The sequence below is a fragment of the Lycium ferocissimum genome, chromosome 10 (genome assembly GCF_029784015.1).
Source record: "Lycium ferocissimum isolate CSIRO_LF1 chromosome 10, AGI_CSIRO_Lferr_CH_V1, whole genome shotgun sequence".
Classification (NCBI taxonomy): Eukaryota; Viridiplantae; Streptophyta; class Magnoliopsida; order Solanales; family Solanaceae; genus Lycium; species Lycium ferocissimum.
In genome coordinates, this window is record NC_081351.1 from 51,137,708 (window position 1) to 51,162,217 (window position 24,510).

Here is a 24,510-nt window from a genome sequence, read left to right on the forward strand (position 1 = left end):
AAAAATTCCCTCTAAGTTCAAATTTAGCTCATTTTCTCTTGTTTTAGAGAGCAACCGAGCGTAAGAAGGATACTTTTGAGTTGTTTACCTAGTTGGAGGGCATTTTAAGCCAAAAATATAACGCGGTGACATTTTTGAGCTAGAAAACAACATAGGGTAAATTTGACCTATTTCGAATAATTCGCGGGTATTTTTGGCCCTTTACCCTATAAAAAATGAAAAGTTGGAAGGATCCCTCTGGCGCTATTTTCCAGTTTCTGTCATTCAAAGGGTCTTTACAAGTTTCCCTCCTTTGCTTCTTTCTCCATTCCCCACAAATGGCTTCTTCATCTACACCTCTCTACATAGTTGATGATGAAGATGATGATGTAAGCTCTCTCTATATGTTTTATGTGTTTCCCCTTTGTTTTGTGCTTCTAACGCTGTTTTTGTAACAGGAATTTGATTGGGATTTAGCTGTCAAAGAAATAGATGGTGCTCTTGAAGCAACAGCAATTTCCAACAGACCATCTTCTTCTAATTTTGCTTCTACTTCTCATTCAAATCATCAAATTAAGGAAACCCATAAATACCCTTTTGCTTCTTCTTCTTCTAGGCAATCTACACTTGATAAATTTATCCAAAACCCCACCAAGAATGCTGAGAAATCTAGTGGGTTTGGTGAAAAGAAGGAAAATGATGAATTTGAATCTTGTGGGACTAGTTATGTTGAGATTGATCAGGAGGCTGCAAAAACTTGGATTTTCCCAGGTCTTTTTTTCACTGTTTTTGCTACTTCAAATTATCAATTTTTTTTTTTTACATATTATTGTCTTATAGAAGTAAAAAATGTGTCTTCATTTCAATTGATGCACGTCTCAAATGAGATAATATTTGTGTCCCAAATAATATGAACTTCGATTAAAGCTGAACGTGTCTGTACCTGATGAGCCTCTCTACCTCCCAAGGTAGGGGTAAGGTCTGTGTACACACTACCCTCCCCAGACCCCACTTGTGGGATTATACTGGGTTTGTTGTTGTTGTGTTTGTACCTGATGCAAACCTGTACCCTAATCAATGTAAACGTAGGATTTGTTGGGCGAAAACAACCCAAAGATACTCTTAACACGTGTGCGATGGTAAAAATTTCACGGGGCCCTATTTGGTCCCTGTCATTTAAGTTGTACCCGTTTTCGTAATATTATTTTAATATTGTTTAACCTGTACCCAGTTTTGGCAAACATCAGAAAAAAAAAAAAAAAAGGTGAAGTATAATTTTATCTTCTTGTTTATTCTTCTTCTTAGTTGTTGTATAATAGTGTTGTTTGAATATATAGCAATTGAAGTATAATTCTTTGAAGAAGTGGGTCTCGAATTTCGAATATGAAAAGTGAGTTTGAATCAAGTGGGTGTTGTTGGAAAAACTTGAAAAATTGGAAATTCACCACTGTTGCAAAATGATTTTCTTAGATTTGTTGTTGTTTTGACAAATTAATAATTAGGATTTGTTCTTTATGACATTTAGAACTATGTTTTAAACTTGAGCTCATTTGGAGTATATCTGCGTGTTGAATTGCTGAAATTCATAGAACAAGCTGTTTCCAAACAAAAAATTGTCAGGCAAAGATGACTGGAGTTCAGACAAAAATGGCTGAACTTCAAGCCTATGTGCCGTAAGTTCAGGCAAAAAATGACTTAACTTTAAGTATATGTGCCGTAAGTTCAAGCAATAAATGGCTGAACTTTAGGCATATGTGTCTAGTTCATGCCTGAAGTTTGCTTGCTTTCTAATTGTTTGAAGTTAGACTTTGACAAACCAAACTTCAGGCGTGAATATCTGAACTTTAGACATCGCGTTTTAGAAGTTTATTTACCCGCTGAACTTCAGACATCGCGTGTTTGAAGTTGATTTGAAGCAGTTAAACTTGCAAAAGTTTAGGACTCCGGGTATAACTTAAATAGTTGTCCTGAAATCGGCATGCACTTCCCCTGGCGTTGTTTGTACGCTTTGGCCCAAGCCCCCATGGTTTTCCCTAAAAGGCCTCACACCATTTAGAGTATTCGACACCTCATAAGTAGCTTCTTTTCTTTTCTACTTTTCATCTAAGACTTCATTCACACGTACCCGACAATCTCCCTCTTGAACTAAGTTCCGCATGACCCATCACCATTCATGGGCCAATTTGGAGATTAACTCTATGCCACCCACATCATTCGAGTATTTATGACACCAAGCCCACAATCTTCTTCTTTGTGTGTTCTTCAAGCTACGGGTAAAGGTAGTAAACCGACTCATAGACAGGCAAAGGCAATAAGTCGGACCCCACGCCATCACTCCGCCAAACCATTGGCTCTGTAGTTGGGGTAAAACAACCCAAAGATACTCTTAACATAATGTGATATTATTTGCTTTGAGCCAAGCACGTACGGTTTTCCCCAAAAGGCTTCATAGCCTTAAGAGTATACAAAACCTTGTAAGTAGCTTCTTTTTTTGCTACTTTTCATGTAAGGGTTTGTTCACACACACGCAGCAGGTTTGATAGTTACTTTAGTTGTTGATTAGACTTGTTAGGAATTTATATATACGATTTATTGTATCCCCAAGGGGATGACTGAGTGGTTCAGGTGTATAAGTGCAACTTGGAGATCCCATGTTTGAATCTCAACTACAATACCAAGCAGTATCTTTTCCATCCTTGGTGAGCAGGTTGACCTGACAACTGCGCTTGTGGGTGTAGTAGGCTGCCAAATGAATCAGTCGAGGCACGTGTTTGTTGGTCGGGCACTACCATTATTAAAAGAAAGAAAAAAGGAAGAAAAATCATGTGTTATATTTCACCTGGTTAATTTATTGTTATCCTTGCACACATAATATAGCAATGGCGGGAATAGATGAAAATCATTTTGTGTTACTTTCTCAAAAGTAACTATAATTTTCTTTGCCAAGTGCTAATGCCACCCCTTTTTAGTTAAATTTTAAGCACAATATCTCAGTGCAATAACATGATAGTTAAATAAACAGACAATCTTGAATAGTTATGCTGCTTGAATGAAACTTTTGCATGGATAATAATAAGCTCTATGAAGTTACTGTCTTTTAGATAAAACATTGTAGTAGCTTCTTGGAATGAAGACTCATGTTCATTTACCTTCTTTTTCCTTGCAGTAAATTTCGATCGTCGTGATTATCAATTTTCTATCGTCCGCACAGCTCTTTTTAGCAATACCTTAGTGACATTACCCACAGGACTTGGAAAGACATTTATTGCTGCTGTTGTAATGTATAATTATTTCAGGTGGTTCCCAGAAGGTAATGCAATGCTACAACTATCTTATTTCTTATTTTTTCGAACTTGTCACCATACTATTTCCAGTAACTACTCACATCATGCCTCTACATTGGAGAGCTAGTTTATGAGAAGCAAAATTAGTCTCAGCTGAATCTGCTGAAATCTTGAGGTATACAAGAATGACAAGTAGGTTCTTTGAACACCGGAATTTACTCCCCGCATCCCAATAAACTAAACCTAATTTAAACTCTACATATATTAAGAGTAAAATGTTGAATAGACTGGGTTTTAATTGTGAAATGGTTAGTCAATAGCGTTCCACTGGGGCTTTGCTCCCCTCTTATTCTTCATTGTACGGTTTAGATGGACTTCGACATTCTTTCCCAACTAAAATCAAAAGGGTTGTATCGTACGAGATGCAGATTCGTTTTCCACCCCTGACAAGGGAAGTGGTAACCCCCCAGCCAGTCACCGGTAGATCTAATGGGATCCTGGACACGCAAGATCCCAGCTTGCGAGAAATGCTTGGTTCTGTGGCGGTTCATGAGACGGATGTTCGCAGTCCTCCTCCTGATCGAACACTACCTCGTTTATCCAGATGCCAAATGAAGTTGCACAAGTGTGACTTAAGCAGTTCTATAGCAAATTTAGGACTTCATGCTTTCCCGTCCCAGTATCCTCTTTTCTTTGATGAATCTTTTACAGTTTCAACTATCGTGCACCCTGTATAAAGATTTTTTTTTTGAAATAAGTGTTAAAATCTCCACAAACAAAAATCCCACAGATACCAAACATCCACTTCTATATGCTGTAAAAGAGCAAGTTTAAATTCATGATATATGAACCAGTAAACCTCGGGCTTTTTGATTCCTAAACGTTGCTTATTAATCTCTTGTCACTTGCCAATGATCATTTTGATATCAATGCACCTCTGTCAGCAGCTAATTCTACTTGTTATATTTTGCTTTGACTTTTCAAGGTATTGTTCCGAGTTCTTGTATATTGAGTGCACATCTTATGCTAATAACTGTGAAATATTAAGCAGCAACCATATTAGGCCAGATACTTCATTTTATGCAGTTTTCAATTTTGTGAACAAAGGAAACTGCAGTTCTTAAGATGGCTGAATCCCGATGAGCCCTTCAGTTACTGATGACTGTCCTGTTATATATATATATATATATATATATATATATATATATATATATATATCTGTTTAGAATATATTTTAAATCCTTTGGATTAACTATTCTCGATGGTGTCCCAATGGCAGGAAAAATTGTTTTTGCAGCTCCTTCACGGCCACTTGTTCTGCAGCAGGTGGAAGCATTACATAAGTTTGTAGATATTCCACAAGTAAGCTAGGAGTTTTGTTTTGCTTTATATTATTTTAAAGTTGTTTTCCTAATCCAATGTCCTAAAAGAGCAAATGTACTGTTATTTACATTTTGAGACAATTGTTACTAAACTGATTGCAGGAGTGCACAATTGATCTGACAGGTCAAACAAATCCTTTGAGAAGAGCGAGTTTATGGAAAGAGAGACGAGTTTTCTTTGTTACTCCACAAGTACTGGAGAAGGATATACATTCTGGTGACATTCTACACTCTAGTGCGGATACGTGTTTATGTGTTTATAGTTTCCATGTTTTCAAGAGATTCGTGGTTTAACCTGCACATGATTTGTGCTTTCATGATTTAACTTCCGGTGAGCTATTTGAATTTCTGGATGTCAATGCACAAACTAGAGGAGAGTCACTTATATTTGTATAATTGGATCACTTTAGCGTCAACAACCATAGTCTCTCTTATTGGAGGTGTTGAAAAAATGTCAAAAACTGAATCTATATATATTATATATTTTTTGACATACTCTTGGAGGTTATTTCATGTATTGACTCTACACTTTCTGCAGATAAGAAGCTATTTAACTGACAAATGAATTTTGTGATTATGCCTTTCTTGTTTTAAAGAAAAAAACAGATTTAACTATTTAGTAGAAACTTGAGGACTCTATTATATTTAGCTTTCCAGGTTTGAATAAGAATTACAACAACATACCCAGTATAATCCCACAAAGTGGGGTCTGGGGAGGGTAGAGTGTACACAGACCTTACCCCTACCTGGGGAGATAGAGAGGCTGTTTCCGATAGACCTTACCCCTACCTGGGGAGGTAGAGAGGCTGTTTCCGGTAGACCTTACCCCTACCTTGGGAGGTAGAGAGGCTGTTTCCGGTAGACCTTACCCCTACCTTGGGAATAAGAATTATTATAGGTTAATTGCTTGGCCCAAATAGAATTATTCTGCTTAGATACTATCTAAATATGCTCAATTTCAAAAAAAAAATAAAAAAAAAAATACTATCTAAATATGCTCAAAATATGAAAAAAGAAGGTAGTAGAGGTATCAAATGGTTAAGATTGAATATGCCAAGTTGTAGTAAATTTAATTACGTTTACTTGATGATAACCACTTTGAGTATATCTCGTTTAGGTTAATAGACGCACAAAAGGTTGTTATTGCTTCACGAGCTTTTAGCAGTTTATAACTGCTTGAATTACTTGGATCTTATTATGGATTTTCCTGTTCATTATGGTCATCGCCAGTTCCTTTATGATATTTTTATGTTCCATGATTATGGTGTCATTGGTGTCCATCATGGAGGTGAATTCATTTGTTAGGGGATATCATATGAGTCAACTTCATTCTTTAGGGGATTCGGTATCTGTAGTTTAGTTTATGGTTATGGTGCTTTTTCTAAGGGACTGCATGCTTCTTGGCAAACTTGATTGCTATCACGTCTTGATGCTAAATGGAGCTTATCTTGTGCTGTCTTGGAATATATAATACAGTATACACAAGGGAAAGTTTTCCAACAGTGAGTTTAACATATGATTGCTAATAGCCAATGGCTCACACCCCAAATAGATCCAACTTAGCCTCGGTTGATTGCTTTCTTAGTAAATAAAATGCTGTTGGTGTAACTTTTTGGTTTTAATTCTTTTATAATGCACATTGAATATACTTCCTTTTGATTAAGATAATTGTAAATCTCATATCTTTGTAATTGCCCCTTCTTAGGCCATAATGAACATTTATGAAGTTACATCTGTAAATATATCACAGGAATTTGCTTCGTGAAACATCTAGTTTGCTTGGTCATCGACGAGGCTCATCGCGCAAGTGGAAATTACTCTTATTGTGTAGTAGTTCGCGAGGTTTGTCATGTACTTTGTTTTTATGCGCTAGCTTTCTGATATGATTCTTAACGTTCTGTCAAATACTTGCTCCCTGATTTTTATGAAAGTGGATCTTCTAAACATTGCTTCAAACCTATCTCAACGTGACACTATTTTGTAACTTTGAGTTGCTTTGCCATGTGAATTTCACCTGGTACCTGTTTATGATCGTTCTTTCCTTTCAGTTGATAATCAATATTTCTAAACAATTTTAGATGACTGGGAAATATGCTCAGTGTTTTCACTGTGTTAACTATTTACTATTCACAGTTGTTGCATGAGAATACCTATTCATGGGGAGGTGAGAGATTGAGAAAGGCGATCACCCTCTCCTTTTTGATAAATTAGCCTTTTACCCCATGTAAGATTCTATAATCTGGACAGTTTATCAACAATTTGGTATCCCGTACTCCACAATAAATTATTACAATGATGTGGAGCTGCATGGATATCTTTTTCGATAGAAAGAGAAATTCAGGAAATTTAAAGTCCTCTATGTAACTTTATAACAAGTACACTAGTTTTATTCATGAATTACAGCACCAAGATGGTACTGTCAGAGTTCAAAAGTATCATGGATTTGATTGCTCAAGTGTGGACAGAATCAAGGAAATGCAGTACCAATTCTATGTTGGTTGTAAAAGGGATTTTACTCCAAGTTTTTCGACAGCGAATCACCCATGTACTCGGAGTAGCAAATCAAGAAGCAAAGCTGGATATTAAAGAATATAACAACAACAACACATAATTATAAGCAAGAATAACAAATATATGGACAAAGATTTTTTTTTTTTTTTAATGTCAATTGTTTAGTGTCACCTCTTCAAGATTACGCTCATTAGAAAGGAAAAGTTTGCCTTAGAGCCTTGATGACGACAATGACGAGCCCGCTAAGCAAGGCGAAGCACTCAACTTGTTTTGCATCTCGCGTCAGGGCTAAGCGTGCCTTTGACAACACTAACTTGTCATTGTGATAACTGACATAAAGGGATTGTGGGAATAATTTATTTGCTTCATTTTGCTCTATGTAGAAATAGAAATCGATTGTTGGTCTAGTACCAGCTTTATATACCTAATTCAGCGTTCTACCTCAGATTCTTGTTCTGCTTTTCCCTGCAAAATTCAAATCATTGGCCAACTCCTGCCAGTGATCATCAGATTTGGCCCATTTCCAACCAGCCAGGCTTCTATGTGTTTCAAAATTCAAATTCTTATTTCATTTTCTCAAGCTACATTATGATGTATATTTTTAATCCGGTGCCAAAAAAAAAGTGAGGATCATAATTGTTTTTTTCTTTTGAAATGGTAAATATCACTGATATAGCAAAAAAATCGTGCCTGAATAGATGAAACCTTGACCTTTCTGTGTTTCGTTGAGGCGCTTTTCCCTCACTTTTCTGTTTGGATTCCTAGGGCGCCAAGAAAAGTTTGTTTCTTTGCGTGGTTGCCATTAGACGAGCGATGTTGACTGAAAACGTGAGGAAGAGAAGGATTACCTATGGTAGTTGGTGCTTTATGTGTAAAAAAATATCGGGTGAGGACGTAGACTACCTTTTTCTACATTGCCAGGTAGCCACAGTTGTGGCAAAACTTGAGATAGTTTGGATTTTTGTCGACCATGCCGGGAACGGTGAATGGCACTTATTTAGTGTGGCCTTTAGAAGAAGGAAGATAGGATACAGAGTGTGGGATATTGCTCCGTTAGCTCTCATGTGGGTGGTTTGGAGAGAGAAACAGGATAGCTTTTGATGGAAATGGAATTAATCTTTTACATTCAAAGAATAGACTTCTATCCTTCAAAGAATAGACTTGTATCCTTAATTTCTTTTTGGGGCACCCATGAGATCCCTATTTGCATTGAAGGATGGGTGTCTTTTGTAGAGAGCCATTTAGTTGTAGAGAACCATTTAATTTTGTAGGTTCTCAATTTTTCAGTTTACCTCTTGATTGCAGGAGTGTTTTCCCGTATAATGATATATTCCATGTTATTTTTTTTTTAAAAAAGTTCCAGTGTCCAATAATAAGGGAAACATTTGGGGGAGATTATCAGGCCTTTTCCTGTTAAGATTTCTATAAGCTAGGTCGGAATTGCCATCTCAATTCCTTAATTTATCTATATTTGGTTGGTGAAAATTCTAACCTTTTTGGTTTATTTGCAGTTGATGGCATTTCATGTCCAAGTGAGGATATTAGCATTAACTGCAACACCTGGGTGTAAGTAACTAATCATCTGGTGGACTTTGTTGGAAATTAAATCGGTCTCATGCCTTGTGTCTCCCTTCTTATTGGGATCTTCCATATGTCAGCTAAAAGGCAGGCAGTTCAGAAAGTGATCGATAACTTGCAAATATCAACACTTGAATACCGAAATGAAACTGACCCAGATGTGCTCCCATATGTGCATGCTCGAAAGATTGAACAGATAACAGTATAAATAAAACTCCCTTTTGGCTTTCTGTTGAAGCTTTTTCGTTGTAGTTTATGTTCAAAATTTTTCTAATCATACTTTCAGGTTCCCATGGGCCAACAAGCTGTCGAAGTTGGTGATCTCCTCTCTGAAGTAATGGACCCATTAGTGAATCGGCTTCGTGCATACGGACTATCACTGAATAACCGGACAGTATGGCTACTATTATTTGAACATTCTTTAGATATTTTATTTAATCATGATATAGTTATTTGTTACATTTTTGGATGTGCTGTTCTGACTAGTCAGTCAACGAAGTTCAGGTATAGGATAGTTGTTCAATGAAGTTATTTGTTATCCTCTTTTCACGTTCTTCCTATTTTTGTTCTGGTTATTTTTTTCTTTCATGTTTGCAATTCTAAGTGGATTATAGTGATGGGGTCTATTGTTAAACGGATGCTAATGCCTCCATGTGACTCCTATCCTGCGAGACTGGAAAGTTGTTTGAATCTAAAGCGCATATAGTGTATGGTTTTGATTGCATTATTTAATGTAGACTATCTTGTGATAGTCTCCAAGGCTCCGCAGTCCTCTGTCAGCCTTTTCTTACTTAGTTTTGATGATGAGCCTTCCCTCGCCTTCCTGCACAAGCATCTATTCTCCTGAGATCCAGGTTTCTGCACAATGATTTGTTCTATCCTCACTTCCTCTTTATAATCCTAAGGACATCATTAGTGAATTTCATTTTCACTTGGGGATTACTGCTGCCCAAGCACATTGCCCTCCTTGTAACCGTGCTCCGATAGAAGGCTCGAATATTCAATAAAATCATTAGAAAAGATGCCCAAGCAAAGAAGGTTGTGCATCTTTTTTTTCCATGTGCATTGACACAGTTAATAGTTGCAAAAGTAAAATATCTATTTTAATTTGTTAAAGAGTAGAAAATAGAACTGTTGGTGGTAAATTTGATTTAATGTCATTAATAAGGTATAATTTCTGAAAAAGTCGAATTGTAAATTTCTGTTTCAGAAATCCTGACTTTTTTTGTTCTAAGTAGGCATTTGGCCATAGATTCCAAATATTTTTCACTTTATTTGGAGTTTATGAAGTTGGAGTTGAAGATGGAGTTGTGTTTGAATATACTTTTTGCAAAGAATATTTGGAATAATATTGTTCATGCATGTAATTTTCAGATTTGAAATACAACTTTAAAAGTGAAAAGTGAGTTGAAAAACAGGTTATAAGTTGTTTTCCAAATTTGAAATACAACTTCAAGTTGAATTTGGAATTTTCATGGCCAAAGACTTATTTTCAGATAAAGTGAAAAATTATTCCGGGAAAAGGTGAATAGTTTGTATGGCCAAACAGGTGAATAGTTTGTATGGCCTAACAGGTCCTTAATGTCTTCACATCACTAAACTCAAATGTTTGGGGCGTGTATGCTCTTTTACCGGATTGTACTAAGATGATTCTAGAGGTTTCTGCTCTAAAATACAGATAATGACCACTTTCAATCTGTGAAATAATCAGAGTACTATATAGGATTGAAGATCTTCTGAATACTCCTTTATAACTATCGAGACCTGTAACTGTTTGTGGCAGGTCTGATTTTTGGATAAATATATAAGTTTTGCCTTTTCAAAAAAAATAAAATAATCAGAGTAATATAAAAGACAAGGGGTCCTATATATGCTTTAACCAAAATCACGTTTGCAAAAAGAGGATACATTGAGCGAGCAGGGGATAGTATTTGGATAGTGGAATTGAACTATTTATTTGCTAATGTATCATGTTTTCCATTTCCGAAGACTATACAGTCTTTTATTCTTCAAGGGCTCTACAAAGCATTATAACCATATTCATATGTACATATTGAATGTGCTTTTCTTCCATTTCAGCTGTTTTATGTTACTGTTGTCACTACTAAAATGGGATAGCACAATCCCTCTTCTATAAATATATATATGTACACTTGTGTTCCTTTCTTAAGGTTTGTTTGTCTTGTCCAATTTACAGTTAAGCCCACATCTGATACTTGATTCACGGTCAAGATTTCGTGAAGCTCCACCTCAAAATTTGCCTCAAGTGAAGTTTCAAGAAATTGATGGACTATATGGTGTTCTTATAACACTTTCCCATATATTGAAGCTGCTCTCGAGCCATGGGATAAAATCTGCATTTGAGATGCTTGACGAAAAACTGCAATCCAAGTTTGTCCTCTTTGAGTATCCAGAGTTTGATTAATTCAACTTGATGGAAGAATGTATTTTGTTTTCAATGAGTGGGTTTGTTTGAACAATAATATCCCTCCTAATAACATGCTGCCCAAATGCATTTCAACGTGACATCACCAATTGCATCCAAGATAGTTTTTTTTTTAAATTTTTTTTTTTTTAAAGATTAATAGGTCATTAGGCTGGGAGCCTGATGGCAACTTTATTAATAATTAAGCTTAAAGGAAATATAGTCTATCACAATATATTCATAGTTTGAGCTGGCAAGAATAAGAAAAGTTAGAACCAGATTAGACTTATGATCCTCCAAACTGATTTGACAAATTGCTAACAAAGTAAACAAATTATTCCTTGAGCCAGTCTTCATCTTCAAATCCTGACATCCAAGATACTGTCATATACGTATTGTGCAGTTAATTTACCGAATTTGTACAACTTCTACCTCGTCTTTTCTGAAAGATTAGATAGATGGAAGCTTTTGTCTGTTCTCTAAACATGTACATGTCGTTTATAGGTTGTTTGGACGACTGATGGGCAGAAATGAAATTCTTTTGAAAGCAAAGCGTTTAATGCAGCAAGTTGTATCTCATGGTGCTCCTAGTCCTAAGTTATCAAAAACGCTGGAAATACTGAACGATCATTTCAGTATGTTACATATCACAGTCTTCTGTTTCTTTAAATATTTGTTCATTATAATTGTTGAGCACCCTGTTTATGTTTACTTGGATGCAAATCGGCTTTGACGCATGTTTTTAATTTTTTTTGGTTCAGACATCATTTTATTAATGAAACTTGATTGTTTGTCAATAGGTTTGAGAGTTTGGGTATGTTATTCGATTCTTTTGATTTTGCAAATTCATTTTAGGATTGTGTTTGTTGTAAATTTTAGACTTCTCCCGTCTTAGTAATCGTAATAGGAAGAGGCAAAGTTTGTGGCACATCGGCAACTATTATCCTTTGAGTTTAATAGTGGAGAATTATGATTTAGTTTCTACTGTTTTTAATGAAGCTTTTGGTTCTTCTTTGGAATAAAATTCAAACTTAACTTTGTTGTTTAGTCCTAGGGAATTCTAAGTGGGATAATACATTCTTCTACCATTCCCGTTTTTCAAAAAGCCAAAATTTTAACCTGTTTCTTCTGTTACAGTCTGGGCAGTTCATAAAACTCTTGAACCATGTCAATGAAAGATAATCATTGTCTACTGAAACTTTGTTCCCTGTTAGGGAGTCTTAAGGCCACCAAAACAAGCAGGGCAGAAATTTAGGCTGTAGATAAGCGCCTTTGGTAATAATTCGTCACTACACATTAATTTTCACATTAAAAGACAGAATCATGAATGCCTCACATGCTTTAGGTGGATTATCAGCTTCTCAGCACAGTGTTATACTCGTGGTCTCATGCTCAGGGTATTTTTACCCTCTAGAAAACGACAAACCAAAGTCAAGTCGACAAATAGATATAGGTGAATATGAAGTATTATTCTTTACTAATGGTGGATTTGAAGTTCATTTGTAGCTTATGGTGCAAACTAGAGTACAGTCAAATCTTGGCTAGCGATTTATACTTAGAATATTGTAAAGAAGTATCTCACTCAACCTTTCCTATATGGTGCTAAATTAGCAAGAAGAAATGCCATCTCTGTGCAAATTGTCAATTGCAGAGATTGGCTTTGTTATGCAATGAAAAGTGGATCCCTGTAATATCAGATACTAAGTTATTAGTAGTTTCTCTCTCTCTCTCTCTCTCTCTTTGTTAATATAATCTTTTTTTAAAAATTATCCTTCTTCATATAGTCAACTGTAATTCTAGGGTTCTACCTCCTTAAATTTGCCAGATGATGTAGTTTTTTATGTTGCTGGAATTTATCATGATCAAGCCACTGGTAGAAACTGCAGGATTTCCTTTTTCTTTTCAGAATCTCTTGTTTGGACTCTAGACCTTCTCATGGTTAATATAGTGCACCCTACTTTCTTATTTCCTTTGTTATCTTTCCATCTGTTGCAGAAACGAGTGATCCAAAAAAATCAAGGGTTATCATTTTCTCAAATTTTAGACAAAGTGTCAGGTAAAGCCTATATCAGTTCCTCGCAATGCTATTCTCACACTTCTATTACTTGATGGCAATTGCGCATTCTGAAAACCTGATTGCTGCAGTGACATATTGCTTTCTTTGAGGAGTTTAACGGATTTAGTTAAAGCTACTGAGTTCATAGGCCAAAGCTCAGGTATCTTACCCTTTACATTTCAGTAGATCAATCTCCTACTGACTTGGTACTTTAATCTGTTTCGTTGTTAGACAAGGGCTATTTCCTCTTGGAAAAATGCCGTCGCAATAATTCTTGTGCAATAATTTTAAGAGGTGTACTGCTCATTCCTCCTTATGTGGTAGTTTATTATCATTACCATGTTTTCTGGAATTCATGGCTGCTATTTTTGATAGTATCAGTTGGTCTTCAATAATAATTACAATTTTCTGAACATACATCTGTTCTAAGATGCGACATATACTTGCATTGCCATTTTTCTGTGTCTCACCAGTTATTACATGTGAGAACCACATCTTTCGGTGAGGGTGTGAGCTTCGGTGTGAGCCCCAAAACCAATACGCTTGAGCTACAAAATTCAAAAATTTGAATCCTTCCTAAGCTTGATGATACAGCTATGCAGTAATAACAATTCTGCTTCCTTCCTACCCCCAAACAGACAAGTAAAAGAATGACATTATACAATGGAGAGAAACACCTGATGTCGCTATGATAAGTCTGAGTGAAACTAAAAATACTTTGCTTTAGTCTTTCTGACAAAGTTTGTATCGTCAGTGTTGTTAAAGACTCACTTTAGGCATGCTCAAGTCCTGAAGTTAGGTGAAGCTCAGGTAGGGCGCTTTAGTGCAGGCACCGAGGTACTAAGGCAAACACCTCGTGGGCCATGGATTGTCCCTAAGAGGATAGAACTAGACAATAAATATCTAACAACGTAAATATATTAATTGTTAACAAAATGTTCTTTTAGTGATTAGGTATATAAGAAATTCGAAATTTAGTATCAGAAAATTAGTCAAAAAGCTAAAAATTGTATTTTAACATCTAAATCAAATGGTTGACAGGATATTTACCTCATATATCTCTCTTAATTATAGTTTCCTCAGTTCTCTTGTCCAAAAAAATTGATTGTCTTTACAATGATTTTTTCTTCATGCATCACATACACACATTCCCCATTAGCCTTTCTCGCTAAATCCCATGTTTTAATTGCGCTTTACGCTTAAAGCCCCAGCAAAACCTTGGCGCCTTTCTAGTCATTTTGCCTTTGACAACTCTCGTTGCCTTTTTCTGGTGCTTATATCTTGTTTATCATGTGAAACACTTATTATGTTCAGTCCTCAGGATGGAACTACAATGGTAGTCCTTTCACTTAATCGGAGGAAGAATATCTTCTTACTATTATGTTGTATCTTTCCTCAAATATTTCGGTTTGTCCTAATTCCTGATGATAATATGTCAAACTGAAATTTGCCTCCACACATCTCTTTCACTTTTAGTTCTAAGAATCTGCAATTCTCATAGCATTATTTCATGAACTCCTTTGTAGGCAAAACATCAAAAGGCCAATCACAAAAAAATCAACAGGCTGTTTTGGAGGTAATTCTTTTGCTCTCCTTCTGTTGTCACTTGACAGTCGACCTTTCTTGAATCGACTTTTTCATGTAGAAATTTCGAACTGGCGAATACAATGTCATTGTTGCAACATCAATTGGTGAAGAAGGTCTCGACATCATGGAAGTGGATCTTGTCATATGCTTTGATGCTAATATATCACCTTTGAGAATGATTCAGCGCATGGGCAGAACAGGAAGGAAACATGAAGGACGAGTTGATATCCTTTTCATCTAGTTTAGGCTTTTCCTTTTTTCTTTTTTCATTTGTAAAATTGGTTTTTTTAAGTACAACTTTTCTCGTAAGAGCCGAGAGTTCGATTCCCCAAAAGCAATTTTCCCATTTCAGAAAAAAAAAATTACAATTTTCTCTCTGCACTTGCAATATTCAGTTTCTGGCACCCATTTAATGTGTTTATTTCAATAGATTTCCTTAATGAAGTTCTACTGGTTTTAGCTTACGAAGGAAGAGAGTTAAAAGGTTACTTGCAAAAGCAAACAAGCGGCAAGACAATTATCAAAGACATGAGAAATGGGGGAATGAATAGCTTTTCATTTCATTCCAGTCCGAGGATGGTATGCCATATCTACAGATTTTCTCACCAGCTTCATGGAAACCATTACCTTCTGAAGTTTGTATGTTTGCCTATTGTAGATTCCACATATTTTTAAACCAGAAGTCCAGTTTCTCAGGCTATCAATACCACAGTTTGTTCCTCGTGGAAAAAACACCAAAGATGTTCACCCTATCCAGGTGTCTGCATTCCAGAACAAATTAAGTGATGAAGAAGCAAGCTTGCTCGCGAAATATTTCAAGTCTACTGGTCAGGAGACTCAGGACGCATGGAAACCATCACTTATTGCCTTTCGCCATTCCCAGGCATTTCCATCCAAAGTGCACAGAGTGGTGCATTCATTTAGAACAGGGATGCTAATAGATGCCATGCAAAATTTGCAAGAAATGCCTGTTCCTCGAGATGTCAAAGCTTCTAACAATGAGGTTCTCACAGTGACATTAACTTCTTATTTGTAGAATAACTGAAAATTGAATCACTTCTCTTTGATGGCTCAGGATGAAAATTCTGAAAATTTGTCTATGAAAGTTGAAGCTACCGAACCATGTGAAGAAAATCTGAAAGGTAACTTATATACATACTCGATAGATTCATCAGCAAAACTATTCACCAGTTTGATCACTTTATTAATTGATGTTTGATAATCTATTTACTTCCCTAATATACAGGCTCTACATTACTACTGAGTCTGGCCGAAATTATTGATTATTTTCATCAAATGGAATTGGTATTATTCAATGATTTAAGTATTAAAATTAGTGCTTTGATATGTTAATATGCCTTTTTATAAGACACCAGTTTTACATCCTCGCACGCCCAAGCCTGCCAACTGGAGCGTATACAACATAATATGGGGGCCCAACATTATGTAAACCAAGAATTGGGATGGGTCGGCATCTGGGTTGGTATCATGTATTAAGAGACAATGGAAGAATTCCTCATCGTTTTATTCCAAGAATAATAGCTAAGTATACATGTACAAGTGAATCTATCTAAGGAAACAAAATAAAAAGATCCGTAAATATCTCTACTTATAGTTGTGCTATGTACTACATGAAGAGTTCTGCTATGTACATTCTGTAAAACGTGCAAAGGTGGTTATGAGTATCCTCTTTAATCTACTTATAAGAAAAGTATTCTCTTCAATCCTCTGATAAACTAGCTCTTATTTTGTTCCTCGATTATCTTAGAATCTGGTTCTGGTGCTATAATTATCTGTAACACATGAAATGTTGATATTATCCTCTGATAGACTAGCTCTTCTTTTCTTCCTAATTATTAAGAATCTGATTCTGGTGCTATAATGATCTTGAACACATGAAATATAGCTGGCTGTACTACATTGTCCATGTCTGTAATATGTTAAGACATTATCCAAACAGCTGAAGCTACCATTGTTATATTTTCACAAACAAGCTCTTGTTTCTTGGTGAATCAGAGGCAATAGGGCCAAATAAGACCGAAAACTTATGCTAGTGTCCCCTTGATCCTTATTATTTACAAATTTAAGAGCATTATTTATTGTTTATTTCTGATGTCTTCTATAGCAAGCAAAAGAAAATAGAAGAGAAACAAGAATAGTCCAAAAAAAAAAAAAAAACAATTTGGATGTATGTCGTACTCGTATCTAAAAATGTTCAGATTCATACAGGATGTTCTGCTGAAGATGACTGTAAAACTGAAGAAAATAATGACTCCATTCCCGTGGAGATGCCAAGTAATAGAAAGACACTTTTTCTTGACATATTTCAAGGGGAAAACTCTCATGCACATGGCTTCCTATTTAGCTCAGAATTTGTAAGTGTTGATGATCAGGGGAGGGTTATAGTCTCGTCTCTTGCCCAACTATCTCTGAAAGAAACTTTGGTTTCTAAATATACAAGCACCGGATTATTTGAAAAGTTCAACCTGCCAGAAAAAGATCCTCTTCATGGAAAGGTTTCAGCGAATGAACTGGAGGAAAAGACTGATGGAGTCAAAGGCGTTTCTTCTACTCACACAGGTACTACAGAAAAATTTAATCTGGAAGCACCAAGAATCTGTGTGGCGTCTAATGCGAAGCAACAGGAGATAATTGATCTCTGTGAGGGGAATTTTGGAAGCCCGAATCACAAGGTTAAACCAGAAGGTAAGAGCATGGGTGAGAGTCTGGAGGTTCAAATTCTGGGTACACCAATTGTAGCTGATGAGCCAGACAAAAATTTTGGAGATATGGAACTAAGTCCACGTCTGACCAACTTTATCAATAGCGGCTTTGTCCCAGAATCTCCTACAACTGACGGTCTGTTTCTTTTCCTTGAGCCAAGTGTATTGATGGAACTACTATGCCCTAACTTTTTTTGCAGCATTATCTTTTGTTATCTTAAAAGTTTTATCTTTTCTTTTGCAGCGGTGTCTAAGGATAAAGATGTACAGTTCATGGTTAAAGACATATTTTCAACACCAAAAGAATCTTCAGAACAGAATGAAAAGACAGTGGGTGGCAGTAGTACCTGTGGAAAATATAATGAAATGTCAACTCCTATACAAAACATTGATAGTAATGAACCGAGAAGTTGCAAGTTCACTAGTGTAATTGTTGAAGATAATCAAACTCCTATGGCAAAAATGTCAGGCAAAAGCTGCAGCGAAGACTGGCAACTGGGCTCTACAGATAAATCAGAAAGCATTGGGAAAAAACGGAAGTTTAGGAGATTGCTTAAACACGGTGATCTTCCTAGAAGAAAACCACCAGACAAGCTAAATACTGGTACTTCCAGAAAAGGGACAGCTCTGTGTGGCACCGCCAGTCATACTGGTTTCAAGCACGGAAGAGCTATAGGTAACTTGAGTGCTTTACTTTTCTATCAAAAAAGAGAGCATGCTTGCTGCTAATCCTTCCTGCTTTTCAATACGAGAGGGTTTAAATTGACAATTCATTTCCCACAACCTTAGGATTTTGTATTCTATCATTCTATGTCATTTGGGGATGAAAAATTGGATATTGATGCATATGTTATTGCCATCAGGTGAGAAACGACAGCCAAACATTGTGACAGACTTCATTGAAGAGGAAGCTGAGTAAGTTCATTCTTATAGAATTGGAAATCTCATGCTTCCTATTATAATTGGTGCTAGTTAGCTCACTTCTTGAAATAAGCACATATAGATGGATTGCATAGTCAATATGCTGACATTGCTGCTGGTAGTACTCAGCCATGCTATAATCTGGTAGTATAAGTTTTATTGTGTTCATTTGATTTCACCAAGGAGCATTGAGACTTATTTGAATTCCTTCGTATTTTTCGTATTTCACTCTTCATAAGAATTAAGTTCCTCGCCCTTTCATTCTTTCTGAGTCGTGGGAGTGTGAATAACTGAAGTCTTGATTGTAATATTGAGCTCTTTGCTCCTCTTCGTTGTTTATTGTGTCTCTGACAAGGCATTCCTTCCTTTCATGTCTGATTCCTTCCTCAGTCTCATGATGTTCCAGTTTTGTCTTTTTCCTGTCCAGCCGTTTTCCACTACAGAAGAGGGAAATATAAAAGTTCCTCATGTATCTGATGGAAAAAGTGAGTTTCTAGCAACAGATCTTAAGATAAAAATAAGAATATTGATACGGATATTAATACACCTGGAAAATTGTGTGAAATCCTTAATCTGTGCAGTAGATTTTGTTTAGAATAAAATTGAGATATTCTTCTGTCTTCAGCTATAGATAAAAAAAGAAAAAAATAAGAAGCTATAGATAGCTACTGTCCAAGTACTCATTATAAAGGAATAAAAGGAAAGTATGGGAGCAATTTCCTGTGGTCTCATCGAGATTCTGCACCTGCATAATTAATGGTGCGATAGACATATTCAGTGCCCAATGAGTTTGTTCTGCAGCCCACTGATGTTTCGAGTATCCATCCTACAGTTAATGATCCAAATAACAAAGTAACCACCATAAACCAGTTACAAGTCAAATTTTCATACTTTATTGAATTTCATGCTCCTGATGACATTTCATGCACTTCTCCTGATATTATTCTAACGTAATGGTTCTTACACAGGGTGTCTTCAGAAGTTTCAGTATCTGATGACGAGGAGGATAAGCAGGATTTCAGTACATATGATGATAGTTTCATAGATGACAGGATAAATCCTACAGCAGCAGATAGTCAAGCTGAGGCTGGTGAAGTTGACATGATAGCCATTTACAGGTTTTTATTAAATTCATCTCTTTATTTTCTGTTTTGTTGTACAAGTTTTCTCCCATTTCTAGGCGTTTTTAGTATTGATTCTTTTGAAGATATTAGAGGTTATCCACTCTTCAATTGTGGGGAGGGAAAGCTGTCATATTTTGAACTATAATGGTGGTGACTGATCATAAGGTCTAAACAAAGAAAAAGATGTAAGAATATTTTGGGACGAATGCATTATGAGACTAGGCATCACATTTAACTGATCCTCAAAATAGCTTAACAAGTAAACTAAAATTGAACAAGCAGTTGAAAAATCAGGTCGGGTTATTCGATGTATTCAGCTTCTACCTGTAAGGGACTTGCGTGCCTCTGCTCTGGATTAGAACAAAATTAATTCGGATCAAGTTATTAATAATTTGCAGTTCCTGCTTCAGAATTAAGTAGTGGCTATAAGCACTATGATCCCTTTGTGGTTCAGAATGTATCATCTGCGGGTACTTTCAATGAGACAAACCACTTCAGTATGTGAAGTGTGAAGTGATGTGGCGACAAACTTCTTGCTGAAATTTAAAATTTCATAGCTGGTGATGCACTTTATTTTACCTGGTTTCACCCTAATATAGTGCATTTAGTGGCGTTGTAAAACTCCCTTCCAACCCAAAGAAAGGAAAAAGAAAAAAAGAAAAAAAAAGTTAGAGAAAAGTGAGGAATCTGTTATCATTAAGTGCTTCATTCAATTATCTCTTGTTAATTCTGTTTTTATTAGATGTGCTTTAGTCCAGTGAATATTGTTTTTTATCTCCGAATCAACATGAAACGTATTATATTACTCCCTCCGTTCCAATTTATGTGATATAGTTTGATTGTGCACTGAGTTTAAGAAATAAAGGAAGACTTTTGAATCTTTTGGTCTAAAATAAGTCAAAGATATTTGTGTATTTATAGATCATCTCGTAAAGCGTAAAAGGTAAAGTTTAAAGTAAATTGTTGCCAAATAAGGAAATGTATCATTCTTTTTGGGACAGACTAAATAGGAAAGTGTATCACATAAATTGGGACAGAGAGAGTACTATATTCAGGAATTCAACAATGCTTGTTGATGTAGAGCCCGTTTGGATTAGCTGAAAAAAAAGTGGCTTTTAAGCATAGGTGCTTAAAGTACTTTTAAGTGCTGAAAGTTATTTTATAAATAAGCAGTTACGTGTTTGGATAAAAGTGCTTAAAGTGTTTTTAGAAGTAAGGGTAGTATTGGAATTAACAGAAAATATAAGAGATAAAAGGGTAAAGTTGTTGGTCAAACCAAAATGGCTTTTAAGCCCAAAAAAAAAAGAGTTGGGGTTGAGCAACTTCTTGATTTTGACTTATTTTAAGTACTTTTTAACTTAATTTAAGTTGTATTCTATTTTTGCCAAACACTCAAATAAGTTAAAAATGGCTTGTAAGCTGGTTTGACCAACTTATAAGCCAATCCAAACGGGCTCGTAGTGCTAAAAAGATGCAACATTTGTGGTCTATCTTGTTTTCCTTGGACCTTACCAAGCTGAAAACCCTTATAAATGTGAGATATAGCTGGTAGCCTCTCTTATGAAAATCTTGACCGAAAAGTTCCCGTTGCTTAGTGTCTGATTACCAGAACCTGGACTAGAAAATTATGTTATGCTTATGGAACCCTGGGCTATGTCAATGTTTCCGTGATTTATTTGCTTCTGCTGCTAAAAATGAACTGGCTTTTGAGTTCATCATCGCAATATTTATTGAATTGTCTAGAAACTCATACATCAATTTGACATTCTCTATCATCAACATTCTTCCAGGATTCTTGTAGTTTGCTAGGAATTTATTGGTATACGTAATGGTATTGGTTTCTGAAGATGCATGAAAGTTAAATTTTAATTGACTAAACTGATAACTGATCTGATTACTCTCCACATTGATCTCGTTTGGCTGTTCTCGATGAGAGTGAATACACAATATGGAGTAAAGAAAATGATGATTTAACATAGCTAGGTCGAATTTTAGGACTAGAAAAATCATTCATATTTGCTTAACGAAAAAAGGGCCATATTTACCCATGTACTTTGAGAGATTGTTTATATATACCTTGTGTTTTGAGTTATCAGATTTAAATGTCCTCACCGTTACACTTCGGATCACAAATGTCTCTCCGCCTAACAGACCTCTTGGACCCACCTTCTATATCGACACATGGAGTTTGTATGTTGATACCCATACCCAAAGCCATTTAAGTCATCTCCTTCTTGCAAAATAGCAAATTAAGGGTTCTTCCACGTTCTAAAATTGCTCTTTCTTCCTACTCAAAAGTGTAAAAGCAAGGGCATTTAAATCCGATAACTCAAACAAAGGTTAAATATAAACAATTTCTCAAAGTATAGGGGGAAATATGATATTTTTCCATTTGCTTAATCATATCCACCTTAATGGTAAGCATTGATCATGTTAGATAAGCAAAACGATGTTCACACGGATCCTGATCATTCCTGCATCCTCCATGCTTTTCTGTAAAATAAAAAAATAAAAAAAATTAACAATACTATGTTTACACTGACTTGAGATCTAACTTTGCTTAGAGAAGTCTTTGTGACTCAAGAAAGTTTGGGTGCTGATTCTTTATGCTTTAAACCGTGTTATTTGCACTCCATGATATATTTGTGCATATACTCGCACAATCTTTAGCTTTACACATATCGTATCCAGGGGCGGAGGGAGGAAGGGCCAAGGAGGTTCATCGAACCCCCTTAGGAAAACTACACTGTTTATAGATGGTTAAAATTATTTTTTTATGTACATATAGTAGACGTTGAACCCCCTTTGGCTTCTTCGGTGTTTACTTTTTCATACTTTGAACCCCCTTAGTGAAAATCCTGGCTCCGCCACTGATCGTATCTTATCCTTCTTGACTATTCACATCATTGTAGGTATTAACCCCCTTTCCTCGCAAAATCAATTAATAAAAAGAAGAAAAGTAACCGAAGAAAGGGAAAAGATCAATCTATTCCGGATGGAGCACATGGGTCTTGTCATTCATGAAATGCTCTAAATGTTGTAAAGAATATATGGATATATATTTTCTTGCAGCACTTTCTTGAATGTTATTGTGAACTGCTTCAGGTATGAGGGTGTTTGTTATTGACAAAGTATCAATTTTATCTGGGAGATAGAAGCGCTTTTAGATATATTTTCATGTTAATCAAATTAGCTTTTCAAGTCATAGATCAACTGATGATCATGGCTTCATTGCCTTGTTTTTTGGAACTAAGCCAATCTTTAATCACAGGCGTTCATTGCTCACTCAGTCACCAATTCCAAACCTATCAACTGATTATACTCCTGATTCTGAGGTCAGAGCAGATGAAAGCAAGAGGTCATCTGGAACAGCAGATCATCACACACCTCAAACTGACCCGAAGTCGGTAATGAGAAATTCCTCAAGCTTTCAGCAAAGTATTAATAGAATCTCACCAGAAGCCATGCCATGCTCAACTACTTGCTCTTTGAGAGAAAACAATGACAATTTAGAGAGTCGGAAAAGAAAGTTGAGCTATTATCAAGCAACTTCACTGCCAGTTGTCAATTTACAAAACGAATTCTCTCGTCATTCTACAGCTGCTGGTGGAAGCTTGCATTGTTTGGAAGAAGCAGCAGCAGAGAATGAAGTTGGGGATCCATTTGATGATGACCTGTTCTATCAAAGTATCGATTTTGATGCAGTGGAAGAAGAGGCTGCTAGAATGCTTAGAAACAAATCAAAGTCCTTGGTTCAGAACACAGTGATTTCAATACCTCCTATTACTCAAATTCCTGATGGCGGAAACGCTCCTTCATTTGATCTGGGAATTTAGTTTTGCTGTCTCAACTGTCATGTTTTGAATGAGCAGTTATGTAAAGGAAAAATAATAATTTATTATTTGTCCAGAATAGGATAGTTGTATTTATCATTTAATAGGTTACAGGAAAGTCCATCTTGATGGAACTGAGGCGTATGTATCTGCTTTAAGTATAGAAACATTTTGCTGTATATAATTTTAAAATTATTGTTTCCCTACTCTAAGCAGAGTTCTATGGCTTTTGTTATTGCCTATTTATCTCAAGATTTGTCACGAGAAGCTTAATGATTTAAGCACTTCTACATTGTTCTTTTTCTCTTCCCTTAATTAACCACAAAGTGGCTGCACTTTGTTTAATGATAATTTGTCCGTTTTGTCTCCTGCCTTCTTTTGGTTTTATATAAACTACATGCACTCAAACCAAAAGTTCATGAAACTAAATGCAAGAACAAAAACCTCATCAGGCAACTCAACACCCCTTACTGCATTCCCTTTGACAGTTTCAGCAATACATTTGCTGATGCTTCTATAGCAGTGACTTCGCTAGGAGATTTGAGCTAAAGACAATAGCATAAGTCAATTAACAGTGGCATAATCTCCTTCAATACTGTTAAGTGGTCGTTTGGTTGCTGGTCGAAATAGTCCCGGGATTATAATCCCGGGACTAATTTATCCCATACTGATGGGATTATTTATACCATCTAAAAGATGGTATAAAATAATCCAGTATAAGTGGGTTAAGAAGGTATAAGGTGGGCTATTCCAGCGCTAATTTTTATACCACGTTTGGTGCAAGGTATAAATTTATTCCGGGATTATTTTATACCTTATACCAAACGTGGTATAAAAATTAGCGCCGGGATAACTTCTCTTATACCATGAACCAAACGACCACTAGTAATAGAATTTGTGGTATTGATTATCCATTCAAACAATCTTTTACCACTATCTAAATCTCCCCTATGATATATCAAAATGAGTAAATATTGATTTACAAAGCAACTAATGACCATACATCCATTGTTCACTTTGTTCTATAGAGAGGCAGTATGAATACTTTAAGCTTACAATGTTAAGATATAACTCCATTAATGTATGAGGGGATAAGTAAAATCCATT

At 35.9% G+C, this 24,510-nt stretch overlaps 1 protein-coding gene across 3 annotated transcripts; it reads left to right on the plus strand.

The window, feature by feature from the left end:
• The first annotated feature begins 217 nt into the window (after positions 1 to 217).
• On the plus strand, positions 218 to 23,616 carry LOC132034233 (DEAD-box ATP-dependent RNA helicase FANCM). 3 transcript variants are annotated; one of them, XM_059424524.1, is made up of 23 exons: positions 218 to 368; positions 438 to 750; positions 3,146 to 3,289; positions 4,543 to 4,625; positions 4,748 to 4,862; positions 6,396 to 6,487; positions 8,668 to 8,722; positions 8,815 to 8,936; positions 9,021 to 9,128; positions 10,932 to 11,125; positions 11,664 to 11,794; positions 13,155 to 13,215; positions 13,305 to 13,375; positions 14,742 to 14,791; positions 14,861 to 15,026; positions 15,254 to 15,381; positions 15,461 to 15,805; positions 15,878 to 15,944; positions 17,032 to 17,661; positions 17,770 to 18,201; positions 18,389 to 18,440; positions 19,415 to 19,564; positions 22,842 to 23,616. In XM_059424524.1, the coding sequence occupies exons 1-23, from the start codon at positions 318 to 320 to the stop codon at positions 23,404 to 23,406; spliced, it is 4,125 nt and encodes a 1,374-aa protein (XP_059280507.1). In that variant the 5' UTR covers positions 218 to 317; the 3' UTR covers positions 23,407 to 23,616. The 3 variants fall into 3 exon arrangements, 2 of the variants coding, with proteins under 2 accessions (XP_059280507.1, XP_059280508.1); XR_009409000.1 differs by lacking the exon at positions 18,389 to 18,440 and having other exon boundaries at positions 22,842 to 22,972; XM_059424525.1 differs by lacking the exons at positions 218 to 368; positions 438 to 750; positions 3,146 to 3,289; positions 4,543 to 4,625; positions 6,396 to 6,487 and having other exon boundaries at positions 4,770 to 4,862.
• The last annotated feature ends 894 nt before the right edge of the window (positions 23,617 to 24,510 follow it).